This window comes from Neoarius graeffei, chromosome 5 (assembly GCF_027579695.1).
Source record: "Neoarius graeffei isolate fNeoGra1 chromosome 5, fNeoGra1.pri, whole genome shotgun sequence".
NCBI lineage: Eukaryota > Metazoa > Chordata > Actinopteri > Siluriformes > Ariidae > Neoarius > Neoarius graeffei.
The window spans coordinates 62,719,488-62,742,357 of record NC_083573.1 but is presented as its reverse complement, the minus strand read 5'-3'; the positions used below and the strand labels follow the sequence as shown (position 1 = coordinate 62,742,357).

General features: G+C 40.6%; 1 protein-coding gene across 7 annotated transcripts in view; it reads right to left on the bottom strand.

Annotated features, from left to right (window-relative positions):
* The window catches only part of LOC132886954 (polycomb protein SCMH1-like), a 34,430-nt gene extending 13,539 nt beyond the window's left edge, over positions 1 to 20,891 (bottom strand). For 2 of the 7 annotated variants that reach the window (XM_060922201.1, XM_060922197.1), the window contains exons 1-8: positions 20,812 to 20,891; positions 19,636 to 19,761; positions 19,159 to 19,206; positions 17,741 to 17,818; positions 17,325 to 17,395; positions 16,122 to 16,356; positions 8,915 to 9,048; positions 3,996 to 4,242 (exon numbers count right to left, since the gene is read on the bottom strand). In XM_060922201.1, the coding sequence (XP_060778184.1) occupies positions 3,996 to 4,242; positions 8,915 to 9,048; positions 16,122 to 16,356; positions 17,325 to 17,395; positions 17,741 to 17,818; positions 19,159 to 19,183 (790 nt within the window). In that variant the 5' untranslated portion in view covers positions 19,184 to 19,206; positions 19,636 to 19,761; positions 20,812 to 20,891. Of the gene's footprint in view, positions 1 to 3,995; positions 4,243 to 8,914; positions 9,049 to 16,121; positions 16,357 to 17,324; positions 17,396 to 17,484; positions 17,555 to 17,740; positions 17,822 to 19,158; positions 19,207 to 19,635; positions 19,762 to 20,811 lie in introns of those variants that run through there. The other 5 variants (XM_060922198.1, XM_060922199.1, XM_060922202.1 and 2 more) reach the window with 5 other exon arrangements.
* Between the last annotated feature and the right edge of the window lie 1,979 nt (positions 20,892 to 22,870).

Sequence of the window (22,870 nt, the reverse complement as noted above, 5' to 3'; positions counted from 1 at the left end):
TGGGTGCAAGTGTGTGTGATTAGGGTGTTACAGGCCCCACACTTCCTTCCTGCTCTTCACTTTCAACATCTTCACAAAGCCCTTGCAAAGCAAAGGAAGGAGAAAGTGATGCCCTGCTTCCAATCGAGGGAATTCAGGAGTGCTGAGACACTTGTATACAGACCACACCTGGACCGACAGTCTGCCAGCACAGGGACACCGAGCACACGCTGGTGCTGGCAAAATACCGCATTTTCAACCTCACAGTGCTTCTCCACTATCTAACCCCTTACACGGGCCCCTTCCACTCTCACAAAACATCATTTGCATGTGCCACCCATACTGAGTGTACAGCGGCGGAACCTATACGATTGCGCCCTGTTGAGACTGAACACTTTGACGCGACAGGAAAGACCCTGCAAATAAACACACAACATGGAACAAGTGCTTGTTCTGAACTTATTCCAGTTGGAGTTATAAGTGAAGGAGTGGCTCATGCTTGCCTTGGCCTGTGAGGTATGAGACATAAAATGTGTAAGCTATTACACACAAATACACAACGTTCCAAGGCGCTTAATTATAAAAAAAAACCCAAAGAAACACCGATACATTTCATACACACCGTCACGTTCTCCCTCACCAAACAAAACACAACTTACCACAAAATGATCTAGTGACCCAGATTTATCAGTGCTTTTTTTTCGCTGCTTGTCATGAGCTGAGAGTCTTTCTCTTTCTTTCTCTTGGGTAGAACTCAGTGCCCCCTGTGTCCTGCATTTCACCCTCTTATCCACAGTTCCACCCATCAAGCTGGACCACTCCCGCTCTTCCTCCCATCTCTGACAAGGCAGACTACACCCACATGAAACAGTAAACCTCTTGCTCTTCCCTACCTTCTTTTCACTTCGCTCTGGGACCAGGCGCCAACCTGAGGCCCACTGATGGGCACCGAGCATTAAGTGGTGGTCCTCAGTGCCAGCTGGGCAGGTGCCAAGAGCTCGTAAAGCAATAACGCCAGCACAAACCCTTCTCTAGTGTTGCTTCAGTCATTTTGCTCAGTGGCAAACTAGTTACACGTGTTTCACCTCCTGTAATCTTTTCAATATGAAGACTTTTTTCTATTCGTTGCAGTCAGCTTCCATACTCCGTAAGTTCTTTCTGCTGTACGTATCCAGATGAAAATCTACTCGCGAAATATTTAAGACCTAGGTTGAGGACTTCCCTAGTAATTAATTATTAATTCAGTGGCATATGTAACTAGACTGCGTTTCCTCTGCAGAAGCTGCTGGAGTGTGCTTGCTCAAATGAAGCCACATTCTCTCACATTCTATAAAATACATACAATAACTGGCATGCACAAAAATACCTTACTGAGCCCTCCAAATGGCTTTTAAGTCATTACCCCTAAAACACCCCCATCACAATGGGCTGCCCCACAAAGAACCCGGGAAACCCCTCTATTCCCCCCCCCAATGGAACAGTTCATCTGTTTCTCCAAACGAGACACGGAAGAACGTTTTGAATGCCTGGTGAGTGAATTGCTACCGGAGTTGTAATAACAAAAGTTAACCAATAAATGAAGTTAACAGCCAGTGTGAATTATTTTACTTTTTGAGACTAGACAAAGATTATACAGATGAAGAATGTAGCGACAGGACAGGACAGCAGTGATTTAAAAATGCCGGCAAATGGCTGCCTGCGCGCTATGACAGCGTCATAGCTCAGCCCGTCACACTCTTTGACAGCGCAGTGAAATCTCCTCTACACCCTTTTATATGTTTTTCAATTTAATTCAGGAGGTTTTACCGGGTTTAAAACATGGATTTTGGCTGTAAAATCGCAGTTTACATTTTTTTTTTTCTGCTGCTCCCGCTCTAACGTCTAGAGTGGGGGAGCTCCTTATGACGTCATCACTCCCATTCATTTCAATGGCACGGAATTTTGCCAAAAAACAGGAATACCAAATGAATGACATGGGGTAGTGCAACCATTTTAACAAGCACACCATTCCAGATCGGGCCCTACGTTTCAGCGTTGGAATGGTGTCTCTATCTCAAAAGCCCTAGGAGGAGTAGTGGATCCAAAAAACGGGTGAAAACGAATAATAAAAATAAAACTTAAGAAGAACAATCGTGTGCTTTTGCAAGCACACTAATAAATATACAGGCATTAACTGATGTGAACTATATACTAGCCTAATGCTAGCCAAGTCAAACATACAGTGATAAATTTCATTTCACACTAATGAACTTGAAATATTCGTTATTTACCTGGACAGAAATTAGACACTTTCGGACCAAACAGTTCTAGGGACTTATTGAGAGGAACTACCCACTGGAGAGCTCGTCCGAGAACTACACATCTTCAAGAGCTTTTGTTTTCTGTTTGGATTCGCATCACCTGTAGGAACACTGAAGTGATGTAAGCCCGCTTGCTAGCTTGACGTTAACAGGAAATGCTGGTGGAGATGATTATATTTCACTTATGCCGCTTTTCCACTACCAACGCGGCTGAGTCGTGCTGAGCCGTGCGGTGCTGAGTTGGGCTGAGTCGAGCTGAGCGGGGCTGTTGGAGTTGCATTTCGACTACAACCGCGCTGAACCGTGCTGGCTGGAAGTGGGTGGACACATTGGGTGGAGTTAGCGAAAGTGGGTGGACGTCACGTGATGTCGTTAGGCGGCGCAAACAGTGACATCAGTGAGCTTTTAAGCGGTAGTCTCACGACCCGGATAGTAAACAATAAACATGGAGTCGTTAGTGTTGCTGGTCTTGGTGCTGTGGCTTGTTGTCACCGACAACGCCAACAGATACTGGCAAGAGCGTATAGATGAGGCGAGGCGCATAAGGCTTCAGAAATTCTCGTAATTCGTAATTATTCTTCTTCCGGGTTTACGGTGTTTACAGATCCCAGCGTGCTCGCGGGGCGTGTGTGGACACTCCTCCTCACCAATCAGTGCACAGGGGAGTGTCTCCTCACACCCCTAGCCCCACTCGGCTCGGTTTGGCTCGCTTCAGCCCTACTCCAAAACCATGCGAGTTTTGGGTGCTAAGCAGGGCTGAAGCGAGCTGAGCCGTGCTGCTCTAAGGTAGTCGAAACGCAAGCCATGTCGGGCTGAAGTGAGCTGAAGCGAGCTGAAAAAGGGTAGTGGAAAAGGGCCATTAGATGGGGGCGTCATGGCTCAGGTGGATAAGGCGCCATACCATAAATCCGGGGACCCGGGTTCGATTCCGACCCGAGGTCATTTCCTGATCCCTCCCTGTCTCTCTCCCGCTCGTTTCCTGTCTCTACACTGTCCTATCCAATAAAGGTGAAAAAAGCCCAAAAAAATCTCTCTTTTTTTAAATAAATAAATAAATAAATAAAAATACAAAAAAATAAATATCACTTAGATGCGTTAAAATCACGCTGCATTTCCTCAGTCACATATACGTTCAAAAAAATAATAAAATAAATAATTTTTTTAAAAACAAACAAGGAAACAAAAAAACCTGCATTTCACTGTTAGTCTACACAACTTTGTACACTACTGGCATTATCTTAACCAGCTTCATGAGGTAGTCACCTGGAATGCTTTTCAATTAACAGGTTTGCCTCATCAAAAGTTAATTAGTGCAATGTCATGCCTTCTTAATGCATCTGAGCTCAAACAGTAAATAATAAAAATACAGTAAATAGCCCTATTCCACAACTGTAGTAATCCATATTGTCAAGAACCGCTCAACTAAATAAAAACATCCATCATTACTTTAAGACATGAAGTTACTTTTAATTCATAAAAATAAAGTAAAAACACCTAATTAGAAGGCGTGTCCAAACTTTTGACTGATCCTGTACACGCAGTTCTGAAATATGCAGTGCTCAACACACACACACACACCAGTCATTACGCTTCCAACATGGCTCTTTCATCCTAGTTCCTATTTGAGCAGTAAGCAAACTGTGACTGAATGCTGACAAAAACTTCACTCAGCACAAACAGATGTTTTGTGTTCACACAGACAGATAAAAAGGAGACCTTTAGTGCCAGGCGGCTGAAGGTTGTCTCCGGTGAGAGTGCACCAGCCTACAGGAAAGATGTCTCTGGAGTCGTAACGGCAGTAATAGTCAAAAGCTCCCCTCCAGCCATCGAAGGTGACCAGCACCTCCACCCCTCGCAGTGCCCCTACTGTGGCAGGACAGATAAAATGAGGGTTCTTCCTGTCCACCGCCTCCAGCTTCATCCCCACCTGGAAATGATTCTGCTCTGGAGAAGGCGGTTCCTGCTGAAAGGGTCAGGGAAACAGAGGACAAAGAGAGAAAATCATTATGGGCAAAGACAATCAGATTAGTCAAGTTTCCATTTGTACAGCCGTTCTGGAGTGAAAATCAAACTTTTTTTTACCCATCACTTTCAATCAGACTCTTTCTAGCACCACAACGAATTTGAATCATGTTAAACAAACTTTGGTTTGTATGCATGTCACGATATATCAGGCGATGATAAACTGCGATACAGATTTATTTGAATCGATGAAATAAACAATGAATCATTATTATCAGGTTGTGTAATCTCATTGTTTTTCCTAGCTACAATTGCACTGTTGAGACAGCAGAGGGCACAATAACGTAAAATAGCGGGAATGCATTCCACTTCACCCTAGGCGGAAGTAACACAGCTCTAATGTCACACACACACACACCATGTAAAACAGAAAAGAGCTGCTTTGTGATTGACTACAAACAGATTTAACAAGAAATCTGAGCTCTCTTTTTCCAGACCAGAGAAAGCTCAAGAAAAGAGAAGCAAATGCAGGTAATACAAAATGTTCATAAATGTTTATTAAGAAAAGGTCTATTTGTTATTAACTTTTTTTTAATAAAAGGAATATTTTAAAGTAATAGCCTATTATATTTTACTACAACTTTTACAAATGTGGGTAAATTATTGTTTATTTAAAAAATAAAACAAAAATATTCCTTTTGTTAAATAAAATGTTAAGCTGATAAAGAATAATTGTGTTGTAAAATAATTATTGCATTTTGTGGTAATAAAATTGTCTTGATGTTTTTTTTTCCCTTCCGAAATACAACTGAAAAATCGAATGGTGAACCCAATATATCATTAATCAAATCGAACGGGGAACTGGGTGAATTTTTACATGCCTGTTGGTTGGGCATTACTTTCTCTTAAGTGTGTGCATACTAATAAAACTGTTTAAGCTCCCGCTGTGTACCTTTATGTGTAAGTGCAACTGCCACTGCGAGCAGATGGGAGATACCTGTAATAAATTAACTGATCCTATTCATGAACAGGGTCATCAGTTCGAGATGACAGGACATCTCGGCCTGTAGCTTGTGTCATTGAGTCCCTTAGGGGACTGGGACACACAGCCAGTCCGTTATTTTGTTGTTACACTGGAGAAAATCGCAGTTCACCATTATCTAAATTTTATTCGTTATTAAAAGGTTTTATAGTCATTAGCCAGTTTCACTGGTCACTTGAATTGAATCCAAACTTTGATAACTGAAAAACAACTAGGTCTATAAATAATGTCAACTTAGACCTGCTGTATTGTCAGTAGGCTGCTCAGGAATTTTAAATAAAAAAAAAAAAAAAAAGGAAAAACCCCACACCTTTTACTGTACACATTTAAATAATGGGCCTGATAATTTAATAGCTGGAGTATATACACCGTGCCAGTCAACAGTTTGGACACACTTTCTAATGTGGTGGTTTTTCTTTATTTTTATAAATTAAAACACATTTCAGGTCTTAAAGTGGGCGGCACGGTGGTGTAGTGGTTAGCGCTGTCGCCTCACAGCAAGAAGGTCCTGGGTTCGAGCCCCGGGGCCGGCGAGGGCCTTTCTGTGTGGAGTTTGCATGTTCTCCCCGTGTCCGCGTGGGTTTCCTCCGGGTGCTCCGGTTTCCCCCACAGTCCAAAGACATGCAGGTTAGGTTAACTGGTGACTCTAAATTGACCGTAGGTGTGAATGTGAGTGTGAATGGTTGTCTGTGTCTATGTGTCAGCCCTGTGATGACCTGGCGACTTGTCCAGGGTGTACCCCGCCTTTCGCCCGTAGTCAGCTGGGATAGGCTCCAGCTTGCCTGCGACCCTGTAGAAGGATAAAGCGGCTAGAGATAATGAGATGAGAAATGAGGTCTTAAAGTAATGATGGATGTCGTTTCTCTTTACTTCGTTGAGCGGTTCTTCACATAATGTGGATTACTACAGTTGTGGAACAGGGCTATTTACTGTATTTTTATTATTTACTATTTATTGTTTGATGTCAAACACATTAAGAGGGAAAGAAATTGCACTAATTAACATTTGACGAGGCACCTGTTAACTGAAAAGCATTCCAGGTGATGACCTCATGAAGCTGGTTAAGATAATGCCAATAGTGTGCAAAGCATCATCAAGATAAACGCTGACTACTTGGATGAATCTAAAATATGAAACATTTTTAAACACTTTTTTTGTTTATCACATAATTCCAAATGTTATTTTAGAATGTTGATGTCTTCTATGTTGTAGAACAAGTCACAATGCAGAAAAACCTATGAATGGAGAAGGTGTGTTCAAACTTTTGACTGGTACAATATATTAAAATCTGGCTGAGAAAACGGTTAAAGGGCCACCTGCCTGCAAAAAGGGGCCCTGGTCTAGCCAAGAAAAGACAATTTAGGACAATAATTTAAAAGATATACAGTGGCATGCAAAGGTTTGGGCACCCTTACTTAAAATGTCTGTTACTGTGAATAGTTAAGTGAGCAGAAGATGAACTGATCACCAAAAGGCATAAAGGTAAAGACGACACATTCCTTTTCAGCGTTTTCTGCAAGATTTGTGTATTATTTTTGTTTTGTACAACTGGAGAGTGAAAAAAGAAAAGGAACACCATGCAAAAGTTTGGGCACCCCAATACATTTGAGTTCTCAGGTAACTTTTACCAAGGTTCCAGACCTTAATTAGCTTATTGAGCTGTGGCTTGTTCAAATTCTTCGTTAGGAAAGGTCAGATGATGCAGATTTCAAAGCTGTATAAATTCTCTGACTCCTCAAACTTGTCCCTAAAATCAACAACCATGGGCTCCTCTAAGCAACTCCCTCGCATTCTGAATAATAAAATAATTGATGCTCACAAAGCAGAAGGCTACAAGAACGTACAGTAGCAAAGTGTTTTCAGGTAGCCATTTCTTCAGATCGCAATGTTATTAAGAAATGGCAGTTAACAGAAACAGTGGAGATCAAGGTGAGGTCTGGAAGATGAAGAAAACTTTCTGAAAGAACTGCTCGTTGGATTGCTAGAAAGGCAAATAAAAAACCCTGTTTGACTGCAAAAGACCTTCAGAAAGATTTAGCAGACCCTGGAGTGGTGGTGCACTGTTCTACTATGCAGCAACACCTGAACAAATATGACCTTCATGGGAGAGTCATCAGAAGAAAACCGTTCCTGCGTCCTAGCCACAAAATTCAGCATCTGAAGTTTGCCAATGAACATCTAAATAAGCCTGATGCATTTTAGAAACAAGTCCTGTGGACTGATGAAATCCAAATAGAACTTTTTGGCCACAATATGTAAAAGGTATGTTTGGAGAAAAAAGGGTGCCAAATTCCAGGAAAAGAACACCTCTCCAACTCTGAAGCATGGGTGTGGATCGATCATGCTTTGGGGTTGTGTTGCAGCCAGTGGCACAGGAGACATTTCACTGGTCGAGGGAAACATGGATTTGAATAAATACCAGCAAATTCTGGGAGCAAACATCACACCATCTGTAAAAAAGTTGAAGTTAAAAGAGGATGGGTCCTACAATAAGACGATGATCCAAAACACTCCTCAAAATCTACAATGAAATACCTCATGAGGCACAAGCTGAAGGTTTTGCACTGGCCCTCACAGTCCCCTGACCTAAACATCATTGAAAATCTGTGGATAGATCTCAAAAGAGCAGTGCATGCAAGACAGCCCAAGAAACTTGTAGAACTGGAAACCTTTTGCAAGGACGAATGTGTGAAAATCCCCCAGGTAAGAACTGAAAGATTATCAGCTGGCTACAAAAAAAAGTGTTTACAAGCTGTGATACTTGCCAAAGGGGGTGTTACTAGGTACTAACCATGCAGGGTGCCCAAACTTTTTATCTTCAGGCCCTTTTCCTTTTTTGTCATTTTGAAAATGTAAAAGATGAAAATAAAAAATTGTTTTTGCTTAAAATATAAAGGGAATGAGTCATCTTTAACTTCATGCCTTTTGGAGATCATTTCATCTTCAACTTGCTTAACTGTTCACAGTAACAGCAACTTTGACCAGGGGTGCCCAAACTTTTGCATTCCACTGTAGAAGGTGTCCATCAACTGCATTACATCCTGCGCTAAGATCAGATTAAACAAGTTGAGCACCAGCATTACAGTCAATATCATTTCGAAAATTGTCAGAAAATTATGAAATGCTGTCGTTTTCTACCTCATTTGGTCCATTTTATTTCAATCTATGAAAGCACAACTCTAACTAGAACTGTGAGTAAACTCACTATCGAATACCCCCCCACAACAAAATGTGTCAACTGGAACTGTGTGAACTTGAAGGAAAAAAAAAAAAAAAGAAGATACCCCTGCAACACCATGATTCAAATTCCTATTAGTCATTCATCTCAATAACATATTGGGTCTAAATCCATTTGGTACAATTTCATAGAGTGGAACACCAGCCACATCACTAGATAAGGACAAATGTAAGAAAAATACATATGAAATAAAAAAAAAAAAGTATAAAAATCAAAAAACATGTTCCAGCATCTGTACAAACCCTGCAAAACAGAGAACTGCCTTTTCTACTTTCCCTATATTACGTTCAACAGTTGTGCGATCGGCACGTCAGGCTCAAATTCTGTGGCATATTTTGTGTTACGAATTTATGAAGGTGGTTACAATAAGAAGGAAAAATATGACCCTCCTACCAGCAGATGTGGTGCAGATGAGGTGTATGAAAATCCGACGGATACCTTGTGAAAGATTCGTGCTGGGGCCATCTCGGCACCGTTGAGCGTTTTCAGTAAGAACATTGGCCAGGACGACGCGTTCAGACGGAACCCTGGAGCAAACATTCACACAGAGGAAATGATTTACAGAAGTCTGTCAAGATGAAATAGTCAGTCACAAGGGTGTTGTTTAAACAAGTGAGTGTGAAATGCTGTATAGACACGTACTGGTGCTCCTCACTCCAAAAAACACTTACAGTGGTGAAAATGTACGAGCATTCAACTTCTGATCGACTTTTTCAAACGATCATGCTGCACCATACAAGATCTGTATTCTTAGTCAGTACTGACATCTAGAGGACACCAAATACTTCACATGACGAAATGCTTAATAAAACTTTTCATGCACTCCAGCTGCCAAGACTAATATCTTCATAAGGCTGTATTCTGTGTAGATACAAGTATATCCTAGCAGCATTATATAACGAGGTTAACTGCTAATTTGGTGATCTTTTCCCCTCCTCTTGCCCAGTTGCTATTTCTGTGGAAAGGACTGAATGTACATGAACTGACATGCGTGGGGTGGTGCATCGGAGCTTAAGGCATGTGTTTATGCAGCTTTTACATCGTTATTAAAGATCTCGACCTCTTCTTAGCACAAGGTATTTCTCTATCTTCAGGCAATAGTTTAAAAGTGCAAGCCCGTTTCTTATAACACAGTTTAATGGATGCACACAATTTCTGTCAGCCCGTTTCAGTATAAACACTATCCCTACCTCAGTACTAATTACAATCGACTAAATATATTTGAATCAGTGATGCAGGATATAGGCTGGTGGAATATGCACTGAACATATGTTATGTTATTTAACAAAAGCACTACAATGTCTAATAGAACTAACTTTTGATTTCATAAAAATCGGTGAAATTTAGTTCCCTCTGAAATTTGGTCATTGTGGTATATGTTCACCTCTGTAATATCTTTAAAAAAAAATCCAGGCCATTCTAAAGCTGGGAAATTATTTAATTTGAGGGGATTCGTGAGCAAATGTACAAAAAATAAAAAAACCCGCTCACTTCACGCAGTCGAGCAGACAGAGGAAATCCGTGTGCACAGACACAGGTTTACCTTCTTTTTCTTCTTTTGGGTTTTACAGCAGCTGGCATCCACAGTGTTGCATTACTGCCATCTACAGGTTTACCTCTGACCGTGCGCTGACAGTTACATCATTCTGTCGCTACACGAACAGCTGATCACACCGAGGTGCTCGCAGACCGCCGATATTTATTAGTTTGGTCCTGTGTTTCCTTTCCTTCGCAACAAAGTCTTTTCTTCTCGCTTTCTGTTACTGTAGTCGGTCTTTCACGTCCTCCATTGTTCTCTCCTGTTTCAAATTTGTATCCCACAATGCTTTGTGCGAACAGGGAAAGCCCACCACGTGATGCATGATGTAGTATCTTGTATTGTGTCATGGTGAAGCAGGTAAAAAAAAATAACAGAGAATTTAGGGCCACATGGCCCTAAATATATTAAATGTTCTATTTAAAAAAAAAAAAAACCTAATAAAATTGGAAGTCTGTGATTCAAATTCAGTAGCTTTTAGTCCAATAAACAAAAATAACTGGGTGTCAGGGAAATTTTTTTTTTAATGACCTAGACTTTAAAAATCTGAAAGGCAGTATAGCTTTAAGTAACGGACTTGCCAAAAATGATTTAGAATAAAAATTCACTGCGATAAAATGTAAGTGAGCAGCTGATGGACTTTGAGCAGCACTCCAGGATAAAATAAATGAAAAGAATAAGCATCATGAAGGTAGACTGACAAACCCATATATGGTTCTTCCCCAAACGGTTGCTGCAAAGTTGGAAACACATAACTGTCTAGAATGTCTTTGTATGCTGCAAAATTACAATTTCCCCTTCAATGCAACTAATGCCCCTTTTCCACCAAAGCAGTTCCAGGGCTGGTTCGGGGCCAGTGCTTAGTTTGGAACCGGGTTTTCTGTTTCCACTGACAAAGAACTGGCTCTGGGGCCAGAAAAACCGGTTCCAGGCTAGCACCAACTCTCTGCTGGGCCAGAGGAAAGAACCGCTTACGTCAGCGGGGGGGTGGAGTTGTTAAGACCAACAACAATAACAAGACCGCAAAAGATCGCCATTTTTTAAGCGACGAGAAGCAGCAGCTGTACAAACGTGAAGTCATCCATTATTATTGTTGTTGCTGCTTCTTCCGTGTTGTTTTTGCTTCGATATTCGCGCCAAGGTTTATGCAAACGTAGCGACGTAACTGACGTATACAGCAACGTAACTGATGTGTCTTCCCTTAGCACCGTGAGCTATGGAAAAGCAAACTGGTTCTCAGCCAGCTCGCAAGTTGAACGAGTTGTGAACCAGCACCAGCCCCGAACCAGCCCTGGAACTGATTTGGTGGAAAAGGGGTATAAGAGGCCCAAACATGTTCCACCATAATGATGTCCCTGTGCACAAAGCAAGCACCATAAATACATGGCTCGCCAAGGTTAGTGTGGAAGAACTAGAGTGGCCTGTACAGAGCCCTGACCTCAACCCCACTGAACACCCCAGGCCTCCCACCCTGACCTCACTAATACTCCTGTAGCTGAATGAGCACAATGCTCCTAAATCTAGCATAAAGCCTTCCCAGAAGAATGGAGGTCATTACAACAGCAAAGGGGAAAACTAAATCTGAAATGGGATTTTCAAAAAGCACATCAAAAAGTCATGGTCCGGTCTCCACATACTTTTGGCCATTCAGTGCATCACTGCCACTGCAATGTACACGCTCGGTTTTTAGGATTACGAGGGGAGTTTATTTTAGAGATGCACCGACTGCAATTTTTTGGGCCGATTCCGATTTCCCATGGAGTGTGACCTGCCGATACCGATTTTGGCCGATTCCGATTTCATTTTTTCAAACCACTTCACAGCACACACAAAGACTATTTTCTTTTTATCTTTTCTTTAATAGAACATTCTGCCAGATTTTCAGTAATAAATTTTCAACACCTCAAAGGTTGAAAACAAAAAGACGTTCTTTGTAAAATCTTTCTTCATGTTTGGTATTAACATATTAATTCCTAAAATAGGAAATTCACACAAACATTTTTTCTTTTCCCATCCAATATCTGGCACAAAAACGACTTCCCCCTCAGATATTATTTGCCTACTGCTATGGAACACACTTTCATAAGCCTATTTAGATCTGAAAACTTATGCCTTATGGAACAACCCATTTCTTCATTCAGTATCAAAATACAAAAATAATTTCCAGTCATACTTATACCACAGCCATTCTATCATCTTTGTCAAATGTGTATTTGTAGAGTAATTTCCAATGGAATCAAGTGCAACCAAGGTTGTCAAACAAAAAGACATTTTTCTCTCTCTCTCTTTGTACAAATCTAACTAGATGTTTGGTAATAGGCTAACGTATTAATTCCTGTAATGGGAAATTCACACAAACATTTTCTTCTTTTCACATCCAATATCTGGCGCAAAAAAAAAAAATCACTATATTTGGATACATTGCTTTGGAACACACTTTTATATTTAGGTCTGAAAACTTAACCCTTATGGAACAGCCCTTTTCTTCTTCCCACATTCAGTAACAAAAAATACTAAAATAATTTTCAGTCATACTGCCATTATATCATATTTAATAAAGGCAGGTGTTCTTTGTTAACGGCACGCGTGCCGGAGCTCGTTAGGCACGCAGGACTGACACTGTTCTGCGCAAGCGCAACACAATCGCACTAGAAAGCGTGTTCAAGCTGCCAGTGTAGCTGCAGTCTTTTTAGCTGTGAATTACGAGTATTTCCACTTTCATCTCTATGTGATATACAAGTTTTGATCGGCAGATTTTAATTTTGACCGGCCGGTCGCTGGTCACGGCCGATCACGCGAAAATCGGCCAATTCCGATCAGCAGCCGGTCAATCGGTGCATCTCTAGTTTATCTGATTGGCTGTCACCTAATCCCAGTTCTTGATAATGTATTCTGCACTAACATTTACAAAAATACAAGGAATAATTCGAGCACATCCACAATGCCAGGATCCTGTGCCTGATTTTTGAGCTTGAAAGGAAGACCAACAGACTAGACAATATTAACCCTGATAAATGATGTGGGGTTTTTGTTATCAGGATCATTCCATGCCAAATCAACAAAAGGTTATGCTCGACCATCTCAGATTTCAATGAAATTTAGAGGGCTCAGAGATACTATTAAAAGAAGTTAATCCCCAAAATTTGAGCTTCCTATCACCAATGGTTTCAGAGATACAGGCATTTGAATTTTTCGATTTTTTTGTTCAAAACATACATATTTCAAAGTGCAATATAATCTTTATTATGCAAGATAGAAACCTAAAATTTTGCACAGAGACTCAATGTCTTGTACTACAAGCTTCAACTTAGAATTTCAATGGTCATTGTATATTAGATGGTGATTTTAACAAGGAAATTAAAAAGACAAATTTGCATTTTTTGCATTTCTAACTCATTCTGGAAGCTTGCCTGTGGCAGTAATGCTTAAACTAAGAATGTTATTCAAATCTACACAGACATATCTACCAACTTCAGTTTTACCAAGTCTCCACTATTCCTAGTTTGTCTGTAATAGGGTTTTGAAATTCGCCGATTTCTAAAACATGCCATTTTCAGTAGCAAGAAATCCAATGTGGGATAGCAGTTAGGAACGTGTAAATTTTTTTCAGTAATCCCCAAGACCCATATTTTATATTTCCAAATTTTTGTTCTGTGTCTCTCAAGTATTTTTAAACTACAGGGGTTTAAAAATCCATTTTCACCAAATTCGAATTTTTGATATATTTTCATATAACTGATATTTGAGGGTTAATAAATGCTTCAATAAGGCTCAAGTAGGTTAGGAGACATGTTTCTTCCTCGATTTTAAGTAAAATTTCAATTAATGCTCAATATTAATTATTTATAAATTGATTTTAATCTAAGACTGTGTAACATTAGCAATCAATGACCAGCTATTGTGTACCAGTCAACAGCCAGCCTTATCAATATCAACACAACACAATAGGTGACCTTTGATACCAGAACAGGTGGCTCATATCTTATAGTTTTAGAGTCTGTAAACTGCATACTTGTTCAGATAACATAGTGCTTGGATTATATTAAATGCATTGTAATGCAGAGCACTGAGAAAATTTACCAATGTTATTAACTGAATGTGTTTCTTTGCAAGGATTGGATATTTTGAATAGTTGACTAGGGAATTTAATTGTAGTTGCTTTCAATTTGAGATCAGTATAAATGAGTTTGTTCTTAGACATCTAGAAATGGCTGAACTTCCTCCCTGTTCTATAGGAATTGGACTAAAGAAAGATTCTGACTGCCATAAACTAACATACAACAGAAATTGTAAGTTAAATACACTCTCTCAGTATAGTTTGGAGCAAATTTCATTAATTAATAAAATTTCATTTTAGAACGTAAAGTTTCTTCTACTCGTTGCAGCTTTGCTTTGCCATATGCAGCTTTCTGTTTGTGGCTATACTTGGCAATTTTCAGTGGAGAGCAACCAATTGACACAAGGCTTTTGTCAAGTGATTCAGCTACCTCACCAGTGTATGTTGGATCCACATCTACACACACGCTCTCTTGTTCTGATTCTGTAGAACCTGCTGAATCTGCTTGGCTTAAATGTTCTTTCACTCTCTGTGAACATTTAGAACACAATTTTTGTCCAGGTTTAATATTTTTATTTATCAGTTTTGAAAGTGAATCTGCTATTTCAGGAAGAATTGAACGTAATTCTGTTTTAACTTTTTTCTTGTGCCTTTCATGTGGATCACAACAACTTTTCTGTAGCTCTTCATATTTCATCAGAAACAGTTTCTCATGATGCAGACATACTGTGTCTGTGCTTGAAATGTTCTCAAGTTCAGTTCTCTGTTTAATTAATGAAATTTGCTCCAAACTATACTGAGAGAGTGTATTTAACTTACAATTTCAAGCACTATGTTATCTGAACAAGTATGCAGTTTACAGACTCTAAAACTATAAGATATGAGCCACCTGTTCTGGTATCAAAGGTCACCTATTGTGTTGTGTTGATATTGATAAGGCTGGCTGTTGACTGGTACACAATAGCTGGTCATTGATTGCTAATGTTACACAGTCTTAGATTAAAATCAATTTATAAATAATTAATATTGAGCATTAATTGAAATTTTACTTAAAATCGAGGAAGAAACATGTCTCCTAACCTACTTGAGCCTTATTGAAGCATTTATTAACCCTCAAATATCAGTTATATGAAAATATATCAAAAATTCGAATTTGGTGAAAATGGATTTTTAAACCCCTGTAGTTTAAAAATACTTGAGAGACACAGAACAAAAATTTGGAAATATAAAATATGGGTCTTGGGGATTACTGAAAAAAATTTACAAGTTCCTAACTGCTATCCCACATTGGATTTCTTGCTACTGAAAATGGCATGTTTTAGAAATCGGCGAATTTCAAAACCCTATTACAGACAAACTAGGAACAGTGGAGACTTGGTAAAACTGAAATTGGTAGATATGTCTGTGTAGATTTGAATAACATTCTTAGTTTAAGCATTACTGCCACAGGCAAGCTTCCAGAATTAATTAAAAATGCAAATTTGTCTTTTTAATTTCCTTGTTAAAATCACCATCTAATATACAATGACCATTGAAATTCTAAGTTGAAGCTTGTAGTCCAAGACATTGAGTCTCTCTGTGCAAAATTTTAGGTTTCTATCTTGCATAATAAAGATTATATTACACTTTGAAATATGTATGTTTTGAGCAAAAAACAAAAAAATCGAAAAATTCAAATGCCTGTATCTCTGAAACCGTTGGTGATAGGAAGCTCAAATTTTGGGGATTAGCTTCTTTTAATAGTATCTCTGAGCCCTCCAAATTTCATTGAAATCTGAGATGGTCGAGCATAAATTTGTCAGATATTTTTTGATTTGGCATGGAATGACCAATCATTAAATGCTGCCAATAGCAACATCATGGACAGATTGACCATACTTTCCTTACTGTTATGCAAGCACAATAAAATGCCTACTTGATGGATATTCTCGTTCTAAATAGCTCAACCCTAAGGAACAGCTCAACTCCTGTGAATAATCGTGCAAGAAAACAGGGGTCCTGCTTACCCAGGGGTGGCTGCAGCATGCCTCCATTCTTCTCGCAGCTACCGATGGGCTGGATCTCAGATGAGTCCACCAGGCGCCAGAAGTCGTTTTTGTTGTCACTTCCATCGAGGCGCAGCCGGAGACGTGAGCCGGTCAGGCCCACCACTGTGGCGATGCAGGTAGAAGTGGTGTTCCTGGGGTCCTGAGCTTCCAGCTTCATTCCTGCCTTGAACTCATTGACCGGGGGTGTAGCGCTCTGTGGAGACGGCACACAATGTTAAAGCTAGACGGCCTTTCGATTTCATAAAATTGGTGAAATTTAGTTCCCTCTGAAATTTGGTCACTGTGATACATGTTTATTTCTGTAATATCTTAAAAACACAGGTCATTCTGCAGCTGGGAAGTTCTTTCATTTGAGGGGATGCCCAAGAAAATAACGTGCATGAAATCACTCGCTTCGCGCAGTCGATCAGACAGAGGAAGTCCGTGTGCGCAGGTTTACCTGCTGCTTCTTCTTTTGGGTTTTACAGCAGCTGGCATCCACAGTGTTGCATTACTGCCATCTACAGGTTTACCTCTGACCGTGCGCTGACAGTTACATCATTCTGTCGCTAAACGAACAGCTGATCACACCGAGATGCTCGCTGACCGCCAATATTTATTAGTTTGGTCCTGCGTTTCCTTTCCTTCGCAACATAACGTCTTTTCTTCTCGCTTTCCGTTACTGTAGTTGGTCTTTCACGTTTCATTCGCACACTCCCATCCTCCATTTTTCTCTCCTGGTTCAAATTTGTATCCCACAATGCTTTGTGTGAACGGGGAAAGCCCACCACGTCACGCATGACGTAGTATCTTGAATTGGGTCACGGTGAAGCAGAAAAAAATAGCGGAGAATTTAAGGCCACATGGCTCCGAATTCATTAACTGTTCTTTTAGGGGAAAAAAATAATAAAATCGGAAGTCTGTGATTCAAATTCTGTAGTTTTCGGTCCAATAAACAAAAACAACTGGTGTCAGGGAAAATTCTTTTTATGACCTAAACTTGAAAAGGGCAGTCTACCTTTAAGCACTGCCTTAGTCTCTCTACAACATTACTCCTCATCCTTTCACATTATAATAATAATAATAAATAAGCACATCAATTAATATTTCTCAGCAAAAATGCTAGATTTGTTATCTGAAGTCTGCTCTAGAACTGATTGGGAATAAGGCAAGAACACTCACCTGTTTGAAACAGTGGGCTGGAGCAGCTATAGCACCCGTCTCTTTCAAATACTTATCCCAACTGAAGTGGCCTAAGGAGGCGCAATAAAGAAAAAACATTTCAACCTTAGATGCCTAACTCTTTGTTTTTGGTGTTACTGCATTGAGTCCTAACTCATACCTTTCAGCTGAGGCTCTGGAAGTGGAGAAAGTAATCTACATTGCTGAGACATGGGTAGTAAAGTTTAAAACTGAAAATCAAATGGGAGTCAATCATCATTCTTGAGCAGAAATTCTGAAATTGACTGGTCTTTTTGATTGGTAGAACAAAGTGATAATGTAGCTGGCAGTAAAAATGTTGGATAGAAAAGAAAAGAAGTAAAGCTGATGGAGACATGGAGTTTAAAGCAAATGCAAATCTGTGATGATTGCGGTACCTTGATACTGCGAGGGAACTCGTGAGGGCCGCCCGCTGCGGGAATGCTTGATGCGTCTGCCGTCTTTCCACTCGATAACTGATAAAAAAAGACAGAAGTGTCATTATCGGACATATTTCAGTCCGACACACCAAAACACACGATTACGTGATTTATTGAACTGTACATAGTTTAAAAAGGGTAGTAATGATACTGATGCTCAGTATCAAATCAATCAATCACATTAGATCTAGTTGTACACAGTTTTTAATCCATTTATATATTTTATGCTGTCGGGATCCATCATATTGACTTATGACAGATTTTGCATGCAACCTAAAGGTGTAGGTGTTTTCCCTCCCCCAAAAATTTCAGAAAGGGAGCTGGTAGTCTGATATGAATCAAAGAAGGGCTATGTTGTACTTGTGTTCTGTTGCGTGACACATTTACTGCTTTCATTCATCCTCAGTTACTGGTTTATTCTGCTCAGGGTCACAGTGGTTTAAATGACTAATTTGTTAATATTTTGACAAGCAGTGCCAACTTATTTAACTGGAAAATATCATGGACAGGTGCGATCAAGAATACCTGCAGGAGCAAATGGACAGGGGGTTAAAGCTATCCTGCCTTTCAGATTTTTCAAGTGGAGGTCATAAAAAGAATTTTCCCCGACACCTGATTATTTTTTTGTTTAGTGGACCGAAAGCTACTGAATTCGAATCACAGACTTCCAATTTTATTAGTGTTTTTTTAATAAAACAATCAATGAATTTAGAGCCCCGTGGCCCTAAATTCTCCACTCTTTTTTCCTGCTTCACTGTGACCCAATTCAAGATACTAAAATCATGCATCACATGGTGGGCTTTCCCCGTTCCCTCAAGGCATTGTGGGATACAAATTTGAACCAAGAGAGAAAAATGGAGGACGCGAGTGTGCAAATGAAACCTGAAAGACCGACTACAGTAACGGAAAGCGAGAAGAAAAGATGTTATGTTGTGAAGGAAAGGAAACGCAGGACCAAACTAATAAATATCGGTGCTCAATGAGCACCTCGGTGTGATCAGCTGTTCGTTTAGCGACAGAATGATGTAACCGTCAGCGCACGGTCAAGGTAAACCTGCGCGTGCCCACACGGACTTCCTCTGTCTGCTCGAAGCGAGCGATTTCATGTGCGTTATTTGCTCGGGAATCCCCTCAGATTAAATAACTTCCCAGCCACAGAATGGCCTGATATTTTGTGAGATATTGCAGAAATAAACATATGACCAAATTTCAGAGGGAACTAAATTTCACAGATTTTATGAAATCGAAAGGCCGTCTAGGTTTTAAAAACAAAACAAAAAGCAACTAAATAAAGCAGTCACCTAACATAAGCATAGGATGCAATGGGTGGGACTGATGCATTTGCGCAAAAATAAAATAAATAAGTCACACCATACCTTTCGCTGGCACAGGTTTTTTCATGATTCTGTTATATCTGGATTGACCTGTTTAAACGAACACACAAAAGACAATATCAGACATCTTGCATCAATAAATCACATCCAGACTCAAGACTTCTTATGAAGAACAGCCAGGTTTAGGCTTATGTTCTTTGTGAGTCTTCAAGGCTGCTCCAAAGCATTCCCTTTCACAATGAACTAGACTTAAGTCAACTAAAGGGTGTAAGGTCAGGCCAAGGCCAGGGGACTGAAGGGTGCACTGACTGACTCAATAGCACAATATACAGAGAACACTCACAGTACGTTATTATAATTATGATGTCATTCCAATAACTAGTTACTGTAAGTGAAGGATCTAAACATCCGTTCACGTTATACATCACATGAACTAAACAGGCGCATATGGCTAATAAGACACTGTTCAGATCTATGCGCTTATCCTGGAGTAAACAATAACAACATAAACATCAATACCTTAGTCCTGCATTAGTGTGCGGGAACACGGTGCCTTCACTTCAGTTCCGTTTTCTCTTCCTTTCAAAAGAAGGGCGCCTTTTTCGAGGATGGCGTCCAAATGCAGGCGCCCGGAGTTCCTCCCTCCTTCCCAAGAAAATGACAGACAGCAACGTTATTTTCCTGGGACACCGACAGGCTAAGGCTCAATCACAAACCACGCCATATCAGACACGCAGTGCACTACATAGGGTTCGGGAGGCATTCTGTCATACATGATCCTAGTGCACTTTTTTAGGGAGTAGGGAGCAATTTGGGAATCGACCTAATAAGACTGGCTCAAATAAAGGGCAAGCACCCAGGAGCTGTTAGTGATGAAAGGTTTTGTTTTGAATTATTATTACTAACAGCTAAACAGGTTAGTTGATTTGAAATTGGCAAAAGCGGAAACAAATTCTAAAAATGGATAATAAAGCGGAAACGTGGATGTAGTAATAGTCAAAGGAATTACACGCACCAAATAAACAGCTAACGTTATTAGCGTCACGTGTCTCATAAGTTTGATTTAAAACTCCTTAGTAGGCTACTAAACTAAATAATTCAATATTACATATTTTTTTCTCTCTCCACTGGGACACCGATTAAATCATCCTTAGGCGACCCAGAAATATCCAGTTCAGTCATGTGTGCGCATCAGTAATATATGCGGGGACGTCACACACTCGAGGGCATTCTCAGGAGATAACATAGCATAGCTAGGCTAACAACAATACTGCCTAGGAGCTAGCAAAGCAAACAACAGCGATGTCTATGGGGTAACTTAGCTAGGCTAACACCACTAGCGTCTGCGAACTAGCTAGGCTAACAAAAACAAGTTCAGCAGCTACGGTTGGCTAGCTAGGCTAATAACAGACATGTATATCGGCTAGCTAGGCTAACAGCGCTAATGACAGGCATGTATATCGGCTAGCTAGGCTAACAGCGCTAATGACAGGCATGTATATCGGCTAGCTAGGCTAACAACAAGCATGTATATCGGCTAGCTAGGCTAACAACAATAGCAAACCGACGGCACCCCTAGTTTACTCATGTAGCTAGCAATTTGTACATATTTAGTCGAGAACTTAGTAAAGCTATCTTTATACATTTTAAGTAATGTAATAATTTCAAGGTAGGTCGGTAAACGCGGCAAGTTACCTCGCTTGAACTTGGCTAATACCTCAAATGTGACGTTAGTCCGCCATGTTTTTTTTAGTGCGCGTGCAGTGTGTTTGTAGTGAGGGGAGGGGGAGAGCGGGGTCGCTGAGAGAGAGAGAGAGTGAGTTACACTACGTTCACACTGCAGGCTGAAGTGACTCAAATCCGATTTTTTTCGCCCATATGTGACCTGTATCCGATGTTTTATTGACAGTCGCTACGTTCACACTGCAAGGCTTAATGCTCAATTCCGATTTTTTTGTGAAATCCGATTTTTTTGTGAGGTCGTTCACATTAACAAATATATGCGACTTGTATGTGATCCTCAGTATGAACGAAAAGCGACCTAAAAGTGTTCCGCATGCGCATTGCAGGATACGACGACGTCACACGCAGTGAGCATGGCCAGTGTTTACGGAAGTAAAACCGCCCGGTTGCGGTATGACCCATCCAATCTAGCTTGAATAGCTGCATCCCCCCAAATGGAAATCAGCTCCCTAACCTCTGCGTCCTTCCATTGAGAAGACTCAGAACCTTCACAGCCCGAAGCATAGACGTCGCCAGACCCATTTTAGGGTAGCTCCAGCCACCCTATCTTATGGCAAAGCCACCCTATATTTTTTGCCCTTTTTTAAATTATTTATATTTTTATTTTTTTTCCCAAAAAAAAAACAAAGGCAGTAAAGCACTGAACATGAGCCATCAAGAACACAAGTTAATCCGAACAACAGTTTCTGCTTGCTTATTTATTGTTTAATGCAATATTATTAATATCGTTATGATTCCTCCTCATTGGCTCTGTGTCAAGCGTCACGTCGAGTGGTAGGCTAGTAGGACTTAAAAAACTACGCGGGCATTCTGCAGCAGGCGCGGTGCGGGCTTCCATTGAGTTGGGTTTGCAAAGAGTCAGAATTCTATGCTTTCATTTGCAGACACACACGGTGAGATTGTAATTTGATGTCAGTGGTTTGCATTTGCTTAACTTTACCTAGGCTATATTGAGTCTTCTGTAGAATGTTTACATGATGATTTGTGAAGCACTTGCCCTCAGTTTGCGCAGGAATGCATGTCACCTACCATTGTTTTTTTCACATTTTTGTAGTTTAGCTGGTGAAGTTGCTTCGGCAAGCAATTAAATGATGAAAGCAATTTTTTTTTTAAAGATATTTTTTTGGGGGCTTTTTGCACCTTTATTGGATAGGACAGTGCAGAGACAGGAAATGAGCGGGAGAGAGAGAGAGACGGGAAGGGATCGGGAAACGACCCCGGGCCGGAACCGAACCCGGGTCGCCCGCACCCATGGCATGGCGCCCTAACCACCTGAGCCACGACGCCCCCATGATGAAAGCAATTTTAAAATAGAATAGAAATGGTGGGAAGTGTGTCCCCAAGGTGTGATGCTCTTGAAATAATGAATTGATTGACAGCCTTAGTAGGTGCTCTGAAAAATGTTCGGCGCGCGCTGTGCGCGCACAATACCTTTTCTCCTCTGGGTGCTAAGCTACCCCTGTCTCTCAAACCTAGTGACGTCCCTGGCCCGAAGCGTCCCTCGCATTGATGTCATGCGCAGATACGTTTTTTGAACTGGGGGGGACAAAAAACTGGGGGGGACAAAACTGCCAGCAAACCAACCCCAACCCCGATATGCCTGTCAAATTTGTTGTGGGTTACCATAGCAACCAAGCTCGAGCTCGCAACCTGTGCAGTCTGCACAGCTCAACCAACCGAATATCAGTCTTTGTTTTGTTTTATGTGAGTTGTTGCAACTATGTATACACTGCCGTGCACCTCGATAAACTGAATGGTAATTAGTCTTTTGATTTTTCCGTGAGGTTTGCCTTATGCAAAGAAAGACAGCATAGACGTTTTTTCCTCCCTATAAGTGGGGGGAACCGAGCGAGGTGAATTTAAATCTGGGTGGGACGAGTCCCACCCTCTATCTGCGCCCGTGATTATGCGCCATGTTGTTGTAACTTTTTTTGAGAGACCCGCCGCCTACTTCAGCGCAGAATAGTGACGTTTGTGGCTTGTTGATGACGTGTAAGTCGGATGAATGCGA